The 14,680-nt window shown below is 33.8% G+C and overlaps 1 protein-coding gene across 3 annotated transcripts in view; it reads left to right on the plus strand.

Annotated features, from left to right (window-relative positions):
• LOC115442654 (proto-oncogene tyrosine-protein kinase ROS) overlaps positions 1 to 14,680 on the plus strand; it is a 31,772-nt gene that overhangs the window by 2,155 nt on the left and 14,937 nt on the right. For 2 of the 3 annotated variants that reach the window (XM_030167764.2, XM_037440324.1), the window contains exons 2-9: positions 1,272 to 1,334; positions 12,262 to 12,321; positions 12,418 to 12,508; positions 12,580 to 12,806; positions 13,270 to 13,518; positions 13,608 to 13,755; positions 13,969 to 14,088; positions 14,207 to 14,537. In XM_030167764.2, coding sequence (XP_030023624.2) covers positions 1,272 to 1,334; positions 12,262 to 12,321; positions 12,418 to 12,508; positions 12,580 to 12,806; positions 13,270 to 13,518; positions 13,608 to 13,755; positions 13,969 to 14,088; positions 14,207 to 14,537 — 1,289 coding nt within the window. The remainder of the gene's footprint in view (positions 1 to 1,271; positions 1,335 to 12,261; positions 12,322 to 12,417; positions 12,509 to 12,579; positions 12,807 to 13,269; positions 13,519 to 13,607; positions 13,756 to 13,968; positions 14,089 to 14,206; positions 14,538 to 14,680) is intronic. The other variant, XM_037440323.1, reaches the window with a different exon arrangement.

Below are 14,680 nucleotides of genomic sequence, written 5' to 3' on the forward strand. Positions count from 1 at the left end.
TGAATATAAAAAGGAGCATCAATTGACGTAGTCTGATGTAAAATGTTTTGTCTAGTCTGTAGATAAGGTGTTTCGTAATTGAAAAGTTATGCGTAAGTACTAAGCATGAGTTTATCTGCAGGTCAACTAAGAACAAATCATTAAAGACAAACTAACCTGTAGAGCTTTTATTAAATACATACTTTACAAAAATAAACATTTAAAGTAAGTATTATATGAAGATAAAATGCATTTCAATTATGAACCATGTAATTTGTTAGATGGCTTTACTATTATGTGCCATACACGTACCGATTTATAATATCTATACAAGGTTTGCTTACTACACACTAAAATGAAATCATTTCATCAATCAGCGTCGTATTAGAGCAGGTAGATGGTAGATGATGTCGCCAATTTGCACGCTCGGGTGCGCGCGCGCCGACCGACACAACGGAAGCTATCACAACTGTGACTCCGGTGAACATCCTACAATATAACCTGTTCCGTTGTATGTAGGCCATTACATCGCTTTATGATTGACTTCATTGTTTTGTTTATATTTTCATATCTCACTATGAACTAGTGGTACATAGTTAGGTAATATAGGTATAATAGGGTACCGGACTCATTTTTGTTCTTTACTATTATCAAATATTTACGTTGTATAAATTATAACACAAAAGGAATTATTAAAATCCGGTAAATCATCAACAAGTTATGAGTCTTTGAATTTCGGTGGAAGGGGTAGTTAAAAAGAAACAGAAAAGAGACAAAATATCCACATGTGACGTTATCGGGAATTACGACGCGTGCGAAAGAAAGAGATGAAGCGATATCCCCACATCATGCCCACTTCTGCACATTACAATATTTTAAATATGAATTACTCGCTCATTTTTTAACCAATTTTTATGCTGTTTTCGCAGACGTGCTTCTTTTTCGTATTAAAAGCCATTACATATAGAATAATGTACAAAATCAAGCATAGGCCGGTCCCCTATTCTGGATTTTGGCTACAACGTGAATTTCAGTCAATTTAAGATTTTATCGTAAAGCGTTCACAGGAATCAAACTTCCCTTGCCCAGAATCTAAGAATTTAGAAGTAAAGCTTGTAGAGCAGTCATACTGGCTTCTCTTAAATTGCTGCTCTACTAAAAATATAAATGTCTTATCTCTTCTTGGAGTAAATCATTTTAGGTAGTATTTTATGTATTTATTATTACAATTGTAGTGACATATAAATATAAATAATATGAATTAAGTACATATAATGTTTCTTTTTTTTCAGCAGAATCGAACTGGAGATGGGCATTTCGACGTGACCTGTGCATCAGATTGCTATGTCCAACAAGTAAGTAAGCCTAGCAAGCGAATGTAGTTATTTTATAATTTAAAAACCCAATAACTATACATGCGATAGAGCTACTCTGTCAATATTATATTCTATATAAAATCGATGAAGTGGTTTACAGAAAATTAACATGCAATTTGGTTAAATATATTCACTCTTTCGTTAGAAGCCGGCGCCCAGCAAATCATGCAGATATATCTATGAAAGTCGACGCACTAAACGAATAGTTTTCAAAAACATACATAAATATACGTTTATTGTTTGTTTAGCATTTATATTTATTATTTAATCACAACTTTTTGTTTACTTTGTTACATGTTACGTGCCCTTAGTAAAAATATCAATGAAATCAGCATTGTATTACACAAGTGATGGTCGTAAAATGCGATGAACCGATAAGCGTGTTATTGTATATTTATATTCTTTCGATATTGAGCAACAACATTTTACGATTCTGTAAAGGAAATTGGGGCACAAGTTGCGCAGATTAAAACATTAAAGTTGTTAAACTTTGAAGTAGATACATGTATGTTTGTGAATAATTATGAGGCTCCTTGGGTGTGCGGTACGGTTGCTATACAAAAATAATTTACAAAAAGTTTATAATTACTCACAGATAAATCAAATCATTTCACCTACGACCTCTTAAAATAATTTGGTATTTAATGAATATTGTATCAGACATTTCGATAATTCACACATTAAGATTACAAATATTTACAACATAACACTTGCTATAAGTATGATACATAGTTGCGTATAAATGGGTCACAATATGCATTTGGGTCATCATAATTATAACTAGAACAAAACAAATATTTTAGTCTGAAGAAGAATACATAGTTCTGTTCCCATGTCATTATGCAGTTACGCGCATTGAATTTGTGTTATCCATCACATTTCTCCCCAAAATAGCTGACACAAAACGGATTGTTCGACCGCCAAACATTGACAGTTACTACTGGTTTATGTCAAAATTATCAGTTACGTCCAATTTACGGGTCTGTGCAGCGCAAAAAAGGTTCAAGTGGATAGCGAGGAGCGCGGCGCGGGCGCACCCTCCTGCTTTACTCTTATAGAAATAAATTGACTTGTTTCTGTTTATTATTATTTCACGCATTTTTGTACCATGAACATAGTCCGTACAAATTATAGCAATTTGTATTATTTATTATTGCACTTCGTGTTATATTATGGAACTTAAATATTTTTTGACGATATTGCGGTTGGTTTTGTAATTCTGTAGCGACATTGACAAGTCTACATTTACTTTAGATGCTTTCAATAATTTTTTAATTATCAGATGGAATAAGCAATGTTTTGATTTTCATGCGAAAACTTGAGTGCCATAATAACGTAATCCATTCTAAGAGCGACCTGCTTCTAATATTACTGAGTTGCTTAATATAGTGTAGTACCTTACTCTCAGACCTTACTCGTATTAAAACAAAAAATAAAGAAACCTAAAACATAAAAACATGTTGCCTTTCGGTTATCTTAACGGTAATCCTCGCAACTGAATTCCCATGACCGACACCCTGTAGTGTTTACATAAAGAAAGCACTGCTTTGGTAGAAATCACTCATCAAGATGCAAAGGTGTGGCTCGCGGCACACTCGCTTCTAACTTTTCAGCAGTTTACATTTTACGAGCAAGCTTTCATTTGTCTACCTTTACACAATTCCTGTTAAGATGTTCCTCGACTTAATTACCTATCACTTTGTACTCATCCGCGCAATTAAAAAGAATAATATTTAGATGTATATTCTTGGAACTTAGTTTCTGGTTTGATCTATTTAATATAAAGAATATATTCAGAGAAGTAATTTTCAATAATGAAGTAGGTTATGATGCGTGACTGTGTGCATTGAATGAAGTGGGCAGTAGTGAGGCGCGGCGCGGTGGTCATCCACCATGGACGATGGGTTCGGTGCCATGGCGAGGGCGCAGGGGTCGCGTGAGACTCGACGCCGGATGGACGCAGGAAGGAAGCTGCTAGTTGCCTGCCTGCTCCCCTCGGATCTATTTTAGAGTTGATTCATTTTATTATGTCGTTTTATACAAGCTCTTAAATAAAGAGTTAAACGGTATTTCGGCTCCGGGGAGCCTGGTGCATTGCATGTAAATTTACAAAACTATTTGTCATGCAGATATTATTACTAGGATAATACCTGCAATTCTTTATGCAGTAGTCTGAATAAAGACTTCCAGTATAAAGAGTCATATGAATGTTTTAAAAAGAGGAAGAGTTCATGTCGTTTTCCTCTGCTGTAAAGTCGGGCGATAATGAAAAATAATGAAAAAAGAAATTCATTAATTTACAAATGCAACCTTTAAATTAGTTTGTGACTTTAAGAGAGTATCAGAAAAAACAAGGCTAATTCAGAAAAATCAGCAGGAAATTGAACTCGAGATCTTCGATGCCGCAGTTTGTCTTTCATCCGCGAGGCTACTGAATTCTGATACACCATAGAATCAAACACTTGAAAAACATAATAGGTTGCCAATATAAGTTCTGATTTAATTTACGTAATAAACCGTTAGGCACGTAATTGTGGGAAAATGCCCAAACATTAATTATGCTGCTGCATTATTTGAATAATTTATTCGTAAAGCCAGTAGAGCAAAAACATCAAAACAATGTGTTATGAGTGTTAGTGTGGAGGCATTGAAGTGAGTCCGTACATTGACTTAGCGTCAGGTGCGCTCATGAATATTCTGAATAATATTCACTGTTATCATTTTGTTAGGGACCTTAAATCTCAAAACTTTACGTAGATTCTCGAATGCTTTGCATCTTTTAGCTGTTGGCTAAGTTATATTTGCTGAAAAGCAGTAGTATTAGGTCAATGCAGAGGGATTTTTGAGACTCGGCAATATTATCATTTGTAATTAATTAAAGGTCTCAAATTTTTTATAGACACTATTTGGAACTAGTTATCGGCTTTCTGGAAGTCAACCCACTGTCTTAAAGAAAGGTAAAGTTAACCTGATCACTATTTCTTATAAAAATTATATTTGCCGTAGCTGTCATATTTTTAATATTTAGTTATAAATATAATACTTATGTCATGGCTGTGGGCGGTCTTATAGGATAGAGCTCATTTGTTTCAATAGCAGAGGTCACTTTCTCAATCTTCTAGTTTATAAACTTTGTTTAAAAATGGTATGAGACAATTTCTCCACAGGGTATATATCATCTCTGATCTCCTATAAATAAAATATTATCTAGGTGAAGTATAAAATAACCGCTAGGAACCGATAGGACGCTCGCATTAAAGAGTTTAGGAGGAATATTGTAAAGTGGTCAGATGATCATTTTAAACATGTCAATGTCCGTGAAGGTATTTTCTTAATACTTTACGATTATTTTTATTGAAAACATCAAGATAATGGTTTTGTTGAACTGTGTATCACAACAGAAGATGATTTTTTCCTCTAAGACCATAAAAGAGCCTGTGATTTACTCAATGTCTTTTTATATGAATTGACGTTATTATTTAGGTATGGATAACCTTATTACAAATTTAATTTGTCTATCAAAGTAAATATTGCTTAATGTTATCCGTTTAAATCTAAAGCAAATGCAACTCTGTGTATACTTACATGTATATACTTATAAATAATACTTAGATCGCGTGTGGTTTAATTGGTCGCCTAATTGAAAATGTGCGATATAAAGCCGCCCGAGGGCTTAAACAATTGAAAAAAATATTTATTCTGCGAATTTCTCTGCACTCACAACAAAGCTTTCGTTCTCGCACACTTGAGCGCCTTCTTTTGTCCAGAATTAAACTTGTGTATCAATTATACTGTAGCCCGAAAGCTATTTTTAGATGACGCTAATTATAAAGGTTTATTTAATTATTTCTAATTCGTCATTCACACTTGGCAATTAATTCATAGTTTGCAGTTTGCAAATTCCACACTGTCTAGCATCAATTGGAAGCCAGACAATTTAATGCTGTGAACATGATATGGAAACGCAACTTAAAAGCTCATGTTTGTTAAATGTAGTTTAGGTAACAGTGTATATTTTTTTACTTATAACTGTAGGTCATCAGCGTATCAAAATAATGTATATAGGGCATTAGAAATAAAATCTGTTACTTCCACTTAATTAGTCGTTATTTATTTAACACAGACATTATAATATGCTAGGGCTTTACTTAGTCCATTATTTAGATAAACAATTATACTTAATAATTTCTTATGTTTACGCGAATGTTAGACATTGAAATTAAAATAATTTCAACTATACTTAAGTATTAAAAATTGATAGGTAATAAAATGTTATTATAAGATGTACGTTCCATAGCTATTATATTATTGGGGTTTATAATAAATTTATCATGTAAATTTTATAAACTCGGTTATTTCGAAACGTAGTTTATCCTAATAATACAGAGCAGTTTAACAAAAATAATTATAAATTGATAGGTCATTTTATAATATTAAGTACATATTTTTTTTACCAATTGGTAAAAACAGATTTTTTAAAGTTCTTGCTTTACAATTTAACTGTTTCATATTCGTATATAAATTAGCATTATCTTCTTACAAAGGATTATTTAGTTTACATTCTATATGTAATTTTAAAATAGCGATCATGATAAATCACAAAGAAACGTTGAGTTAACATAAAGAACTAACTGCACTCGGCTTCGTTGTCCGCTAATTCTTATTTCCTCATTAGAAGGACCGTTCGAAGCGTTCCCCGCCTGCGAGTCGCGCTCATGCTGCGCCCATTCAAATTCTCCTCCCACCTCAGTACCCCGCACCTCACCCCTCTCACCCCCTCTACCCGCCGGGTATCCTCCGAACCCCTTTACTCCTCGCACTCTATACAAATCTGTTCAGCGAAATTGCTCAAAGTGCACTCAGCTTCTGTAAACTGTTTGATTTATAGTCTATTTATTGGATCCTCCACTACCTCTGTCAAATAAAACTAAAAAAATGCTGTCCGAATGAGGATGTCATTATGATCGTGGTGCACTTAAATTTTGCAGATGACGTCAGTAGAATATACAAATGCGTATTGACTAATACGCATTGGAGTTAACGTTCTTCAACTGCAACGTAATTTGCGTTTCTAAAATAACAAACCTCTTCCCTTTTAGTGAATTTTCGTTGAGCAATAAAAGTACTTAAGACTGATAAAGGCCATCAGCAAAACACTACACTAGATAGAGAGCTGAGGAGAGTCCTCGAACACGACAGCGGCGGGAAACACTCCGGTGGGCTCCAATTTGCCTCAGCATTATCCAATTGCCAGAATCAAGTGGTTGGCGTGGGCCAGCGCGTGACCTGCTTATGTATTTGGGATCCCCTAAGAATATTCCAACTGGAGTTATTTTATTTTGACCGTTTGGTTTATTCGAAATATACATTTTTTCTTTACTTTTTTATATTACATTTTTAAATTTATCAGACGATAACTGTCCAATATTGTTTATCAGGCAAAAATGAAATGGGTAATGTTAATTAACAATTTAACATAATTTATTTTCTTACTAGCATTTTTTATTCGCACTTGAGAGTGTATTCCACCAACATTGCAAGACGAGTCTAACATTTAGATTCTAGACCAGCTATACTCTAAGTGTGTTCCGCGGAACCCTAGGGTTCCGTGATACCTCTGTCGGGGTTCCGCAACAATTTAGAAAAAAAAATCAACACACCTCTCACCTCAATAATAATTAGTAACTGTTACATTGTACTTTTCTTATGCTGATTAATAAAAAATACACTTATAAAAACAATTGTTTTATTGTAGGGTTCCATCAAGTATTTTGCTTCCCAAAAGGGTTCCGTCATTTAAAAAGTTTGAGAACCACTGTTCTAGACAATTTTGTCTTTAGCTTGAATGGACCTTTTGACCTTGGTAGTAAAACTGTCGCGCAAAAAGCGTCATCGCGTAATGTAGTAGTTAGTTTAACAGGGGCCGTAGCCAAGACGCCTTTCTACAATCGTTAATGTTAATGGAAAACAGAAAAAATATATAAGAACGTCATATTCTATTGACAAATCAATCGCTAGGTTACGTCATTTTCATACCTACCGTTAATGTTAATGATTGTAGGTAGGTATCTTAGGTACGGCCCCTGTACCCAATGTTTCACGGAGTCAATAAAATTTTCGGTATTTTAAAAATATCTTTTCGGTCTCACTTCTCAATTGATATTTTGTTTCTCAAAAAAATAATAATAGAAATATTTCCACAGTAATATATTAATAATACGACGCCCTAGGGATATTAGAAGATGAAAATCACTTGCCCTAAGACGACCTCGAGTTTTAGATGCATTTTCATTATAAAATTAATAAATCCATATCCACATTATAAAAATTTTAAATAACCACAGTAATAACATATTTTAGAAATATGGTGTTTAATTATTTTTCTATATGTATTATAAATTGCAAATATATAGCTTTTAAAAATACGTGAAACGTACCGTTTTTTTAGGGGTAGCGCCTTGAATTGTTATAAGGTCAAACTGGATAGCGACCTCTATAAAAATTGTTAATGACTTTCCATGGTGGTTCGTCCTGACCTGGCGTGACATTTAAGTGTATGTAAGAGTTAAAATGTTACTTGAAATATACAATTTATCACAGCTAGTGTATCACACCACAGACAGCTGATCAGCTCGTGTAGAAACTTCATAAATGCGTTGTTATAATCACTGTGTGAAATAAGTGGAATAATATGCTATCATAAGGTTATCTTAGGCCAATAACGTACTAAATTAGAAAAACACCCATAATCTCCACTGGCGCCTATTTACAAATCAGCGTTATTTATGCGATGATTATGTAGTAACGTAATTGACTCTTCTGACATTCATGTATTTTAAAATTTATTAAGTGAATGGAATTACATCGATATACATAATACTACAAAATAAAACAACACTACTGTATTGTTTCAGCATTACGCATCTGTTGTCAACTTTTTGTGCCAGAAACATTTGAGGCCAGAAACACAACACTGAGGTAGCGGCGACCTACCAATATTAATATTTTGTTCTAACCAAAAATAGATGCGGATAGAAAGTTCTGATTATTGTAAGATATTCCGAACTGTTGTTGGCAATCACATATTATATTCAAATGTAAAGATCCTGAATCTCAGATCATATATATATATATATATTTTTATATATAAAATAAAAAACATATTAAAAATTGTCATATGTCTTGCGACCTGTTTCGGCAATGAAACTGGCATCTGCGTTGGGTCCTCATATTCTATATATTCTATGTTATTGTTTAATCTGTATGTTTCTGTGAATGCATTGCTATAATGATGATGTTAAGATGAATGACGTATAAAATATATGTCACACAAATTATAATAATGTTTGTTTAGATTGATTACATTATTCACTTTGATTTATGTAAATGTCTTAGATAAATATCGCTACGCGAGATGTTACATTTATAATTATTATTTCATTAAGCGAAGTAATTAATGAAAACATGGTCTAGTTAACAAACAAATTAGTAGCACTTTCACATAGCGTGGCGTCCGGCGCGCTTGCGCTCTCAATTGGACTTCCGAAAGCATTTCGGAAATCGCTCCGACAACTAACCGCCGCGCCGCGACGATTTTAATGACTCCAAAGGGACTAGTTATTGTTTTGTTATTATTACGGCACGAGACAGGAAACTGGCTAATTAGCTGTTAATTTACTTACTTGTTTTATTAGCTTTTGTTAATAGTTTTTATTTAAAACCCACACTCTCAATGACAGTGCACATGAAACTTATCGCATTGTGGCATAGGCCGCTCATATTATCGCATTCACGGTGTTGCATTATACTCGCCTGCGGCGCCTGCAGATATGAGGGTACACGCATATAGGTATCAATTAGCACGTGTACGTACGCTCATGATTTGTTCAAAGGCGTAGGTCACCTGGACACTGGGGTAAAATGAGATTTACGGTCTACACGCCTAATAGATAAACACAAAATACGGCTATTAATATTTGATGACCTATCGAGATGAGCTGAATTCTGTGCTCTATCTATCTCGTAATTAAAAATAAAATTTTGGCCCTAGACATTTAATTATTACTGTTTATTGTTTAAAAAGTGTGTATAAGCGTATTACTGTATATGTATTATATGCATACTTATTTATGCAAGCATAATATTGGAATCATAATGAGGATTTGTCCTGTCTAATGTCTGTATCGCTTTGTCTTTGTATTATCGCGTCCAGTTTATCGGAGATACAATAATTGGCGCCGAGGGTGAACCGGCAGGGCGTGGTGTTGTGACAGCCATGGCGGAAGAGTCGAGTTAGCAAGGGCAACCGACGCTATAACAAATTGTCAATACGATCATCCACATCTCATAATATGACAAATTTGAACAATTTCTTTTACAGATGGCTAATTTCTAATTTAAATTGAAAAGAATCTAAAATCGATCATTACTAAGTACTCAATTTCCTAAAATGTTGTTGTTAGTACATAGCGCGCCTATACTAAATTAACAATAATTACTACAGTCTGTAGGTACCAAACTATTTTTTGTCTAAAATATGTTAACCCTTATTAGCACATACTGTGAAAAAAGTATTGTAAAAAAAAATCGTTTTAATGCATTCTATATTTTAGTAAGACATACAATAAAAGGTTCAAAAATGTCGAGATCTAGGGTTGCAGATACATAGTTCAATATCGTGATCGAGAACCTTCCTATAAATTTAATTAACCGTAGAATTAACCTTGTGTAACGAATACGCTATTACAAAACATTATTGAACTCTCCACAAATTTGTATGGCGCTTTAAGCTAATCCCGTTCCAGTTGTAGCATGAGAATGCGCCGGCGCAGGCCGCGACCCGCAATTAAAAACAACCGAAACAAACGGCACAGATCGCGCGCGCACTCGCTGCCTGTTGTCCATTTTAATTGTTTCGCGTATCGTTCATCATATCACTGAATGAGAGACAATGTATGACTCAAATGTATGAGATCAGCTTATGCCCTGTGGGACGGCTTGTCGGGAATGACTGCATTAGTTGTATCGCCACTTTGAAATTTATCATTCGCGCAATGGATTACAAATTCATAGAGATTACTTCTATTCTCGAATCAAAATAGACTTTATATTAGAGCTATGATTCGACTGCAGAATGCACTGATATCAAGATCAAATTACGTGTTACCTTGACGATGTTTAATTATTCACAGTCGAATAATTGACATATTCTTTACACCTGTGAGTAGCCTTTTTAGCGATGGTATTAAAATATTTAAAAATGGCATTATCCTACATTCTTTTTCTCTTATAAAAATTACTTTCTGCTTATAAAAAATTGTCTTTTATAAACCAGGTACATACATTATAATTCATATCCGCAAAATTCAATGCTCGAAAAGCTATTTCTAATTGGGCGAAACATATAATATTATAAATTTTGGAGCTATCATAATAAGTCTATTAATTATTCTGATTTCTAAATATATTAAATAAAATAAATATTTTTTTCTTAAATCGGGGACGCAACAACATAATATCTTATTTTTTTATGAAAGCTATTAATATTTATATTACAGGCAGATACCAAAAGGTTCTATGAATAATACCAATATTCCAATACTACCGCAGACGGCGCGATATAAGTATGTAATAAGTAGTTAATTTGTGTACGTTGATCTAAGGCCATGGGAACGTAAATATCAGTGGAAGCATATCTAAGACGTTACACCTGCGTCTTCCGGTTAATTTCACCAAGTCACCAAGCGTAAAGGACGTCGGTTGACCGTGAAAATCCGTTACCGATTCCATTTCTTTTATAAGTCTCGGTGTTTTTAACATGTTTTTTAAATAATAATAATTGAGGTATAACGTATTTTTAAAAAGTGTGTGAAAGCTTGTGTTTTTAACTTTTGTAAAACAACTTGTATATTACCATATAAAACATAGAGATCTCTAAATAAGTACCTTGATGCAGCATGTAATCTTGGGAATATAAAGTTGTCATTCTTATTATTTTTATAACATTTTAAATGCGTTTCGCATTATTTTAAAAGCTATAATTTTACTCATATATTCATGCCATAGATAGCTCTATTTAGGTCACCAGTGACCACCTAGTATAATGCTGCCTAATCTAATGTTAAAAACATTGGATACGTAATAATTAAATATTTTTACTAATAGATTAATTATACTTATCTTAATTGAGTGTACATATCATGTAAAACTTGAATTAATGTTTACACTAAAATTGAACCAAAATAGCATGGCGATATGCAAATGTTATTGTTAAAATAAACAAAACAAATCCTCATTAAGTCACTGCAATTATCACGGAGACAACTTTCAATTAATAATTACTTTTTGTATGAAGTTAAATATCCATCATAGCAACATTGTGGTAGACAATGTGTCTGAAATTTTATCGCGTAATAAGAGCAATTTGTTATTATTTACGAATCAATTAATAAATCTTCTTACCCGTGTTCCAAATAACAACATATGAAGAAACTTAGCGCCGTTGTGTCCTACTTATTAGCTGAGCTGCGTTAAGAATACGCTCAAAATGATTCACGCTTTTTTGTAAATTGTACTAATTTACGTAACTTTATGGAAATTGAAGTCAATTAGATGATAGCCAAACATAGAATTTATGAAGTTAACTGTAGTGTGGTAATTGGATTACAACCCCTACTATTTGCTGCTAATAGAGTCTAATCATTAAAATCATTTTTAAATTTTATTACGCATCCTTGTCCAGTGACCATTTTGTTTATTATACGTAGCTATAGTATACCTACCTACATCTGTTCGCAATTACGACTCTGGCATATTTAGAGCATTTGCAGTTTTAGACCTAAGAGCATGGGTTTGATCTACAAGAATCATTATGATATACCTACTCAACATGTAATAATCTTTTCAGTGCAAATTGGGTTGCAGTCTTTGGCGAGAAGGATTAGAACATTCATGTCAAATAGTTTGCGTAAGTAAAAGTTTTAAAAATCTGAGTTTTTAAAGTATTTATGTATAATCATATGTTTACTAAATAAATAATAATATTTTACAACAATAATTTTAGAACGTCACATCAGAGACGGTATTTTCGCGTGAACTCTACTGCGTAATGGGATGTAATGAAGCTTTAAATACATATTTTCAACAATTAAGAGGTAAGTATGTTTCTTAAATATAAAGATATTTTTTTGATGTCATATTTTAAGTGTTATTTGTGTTATTATAGAATTGATCGGTACTCCGCCGGCGCCGGCGCTGGTCGCGGATAGTCTAACGGCCACATCTTTATCACTTCTATGGGAGACTCCAAATATAGGCAACATGACCTATTTGGTGCAATGGCGTTACGAAGAATTGTCGGGCACTTGGCAATATTACTCCAATACTAGTCACACTGAAAAAACGGCAAACATAATACATATAGAAAATTTGAAACCTTATACAAAGTATAGGGTAAGTTGTTGAACGTTATTATTTTTCATGATAAGATTATAAATTATAATAATTATTATGACTTGGCAATTGGCATGTTTACATTGTGTTACCAAGTTACCTAATGGTAGGATGATAAAAAATGTTTTGCTAAAGTTTCACTATCACATTTTTGCCAAATAAACTTGTTTAAAAACATAATATTATTATTTCGGTTTCAATAATAAAATGATAGTCTCGCGATTGATAAGATTTTTTTAGTATGTAACAAACGCTGTATTTCTGAAGTTTTTCTAATTATATTGTTGGATACCTACATAATGTATAAAATCATAATTATCATTAAATGTTGCTTTAAGCTCTTAGTAACGAAGGCTATTAGGTAAATGATTGTCCAAGGGGTCATTAGTCGTGTGCACTATAATATAGACTCTCAATGCTTTGTAGGATATGGATATCTTGAATATTATTCATAATTTTGCAGTTTCGCGTGGCCATTCTCTTGTCGGGTCGTGGTGGAACCGGCGAACCAGTATACTCGGCGCCATCAGTAGTAATATCTACTTTAGACAGCGGTAAGCCAAGTTCGACGCCGACCGCCTTACGCGCAGCTGCGCTTGACCCCAGCCGCGTTGCGATATCTTGGGAGCCCGGCCCGTTTCCCAATGGACCTCTCATATCCTACGTACTGAGATTGACCGACACTGAACCCAACACTAATGATGCGTTGGAGGTACGCACGGTGACTCTATTTTTTTTTTATTAATTTTTATCAAATTGTCCCTATTTTATATAAATTTCGCGATATTTTTTTTCGTCTAGGATATGCCAGCCTCAAACAACACGCTGTTTTATATGTTCCAAAACTTGGCCCCGGCCCGTGAATACGAAGTGTCTGTAGCGATGCGCAATGCCGTGGGAGAGGGTCCTAGAGCGTACGCTAGGATATCGACGCCCCCTCTGCCAACATGTAAGCAAAGAAAATGATTACTTTAAATCATTTTAAGGATATTTTTCTTTGTCTAATAGTAAAGCCATTTGAGACTTGTATCATTTAAGTAATATCACATCTTAAGGCCATAATATAATTATCAAACTCAAAGTGCACATGAAGCATGCAATCCTACCATTGAAAATATAAAAGTTACTTTTTTTTAGTACATTTGTAAATGTATGTTTACAGCAGTTCCTAGTCAACAGCCTATTTTAATTCTGGGAGGAGAGCACAATATTCTAGCAGCACCCGCAAACGACATGCTCTCGGACCCGGTTGAGCTTTATAGCACTGACCATACTATTACAGGTAATATTGATGTTTACTCTAACATGACTATCTACAACAATTCGTTATTTTTGTATGCTCTGCGAACTTAGGCTAATAAAACGATGTTTGTTTGATAACGTTCTAAACATTGTTACAGGCGTCGGCTTGGATATATCCAGTGACTCCATTTTTATCTCAGTTTCTAACGGCTTCGTATACAGAAGTTCCCTCTCAAGAAGGAGCGTGTCAGAATCAATATTTACACCCAAGGATATTACTTACAAACCTCTAGATCTATCTATAGATTGGCTAAACCGGCATCTATACATCCTTGGTGAAGTTTACTATGCGAAAGAAGGTTTATCTAACATATCTTTGATCTCTAACTGGGAGATTATACGGTGCGACTTCGATGGCAAAAATCAGATTGTCGCTCTATCTGGTTTCAATACTCGACCAATACATTTTGAAGTTGACGCTTATAATGGGTAAGTTGCAGTGAATTTAGCTAACAAATAGAATTTTTAATTGGTTATTTAAAACACAACTGCTTACATAGAGTTGCATGTCGAATTGTACTGAATATATATTTAGTAAAACTTGAAATAGTTTTCACAAAATAACTATTTAT

Source organism: Manduca sexta, chromosome 19, assembly GCF_014839805.1.
Source record: "Manduca sexta isolate Smith_Timp_Sample1 chromosome 19, JHU_Msex_v1.0, whole genome shotgun sequence".
Classification (NCBI taxonomy): Eukaryota; Metazoa; Arthropoda; class Insecta; order Lepidoptera; family Sphingidae; genus Manduca; species Manduca sexta.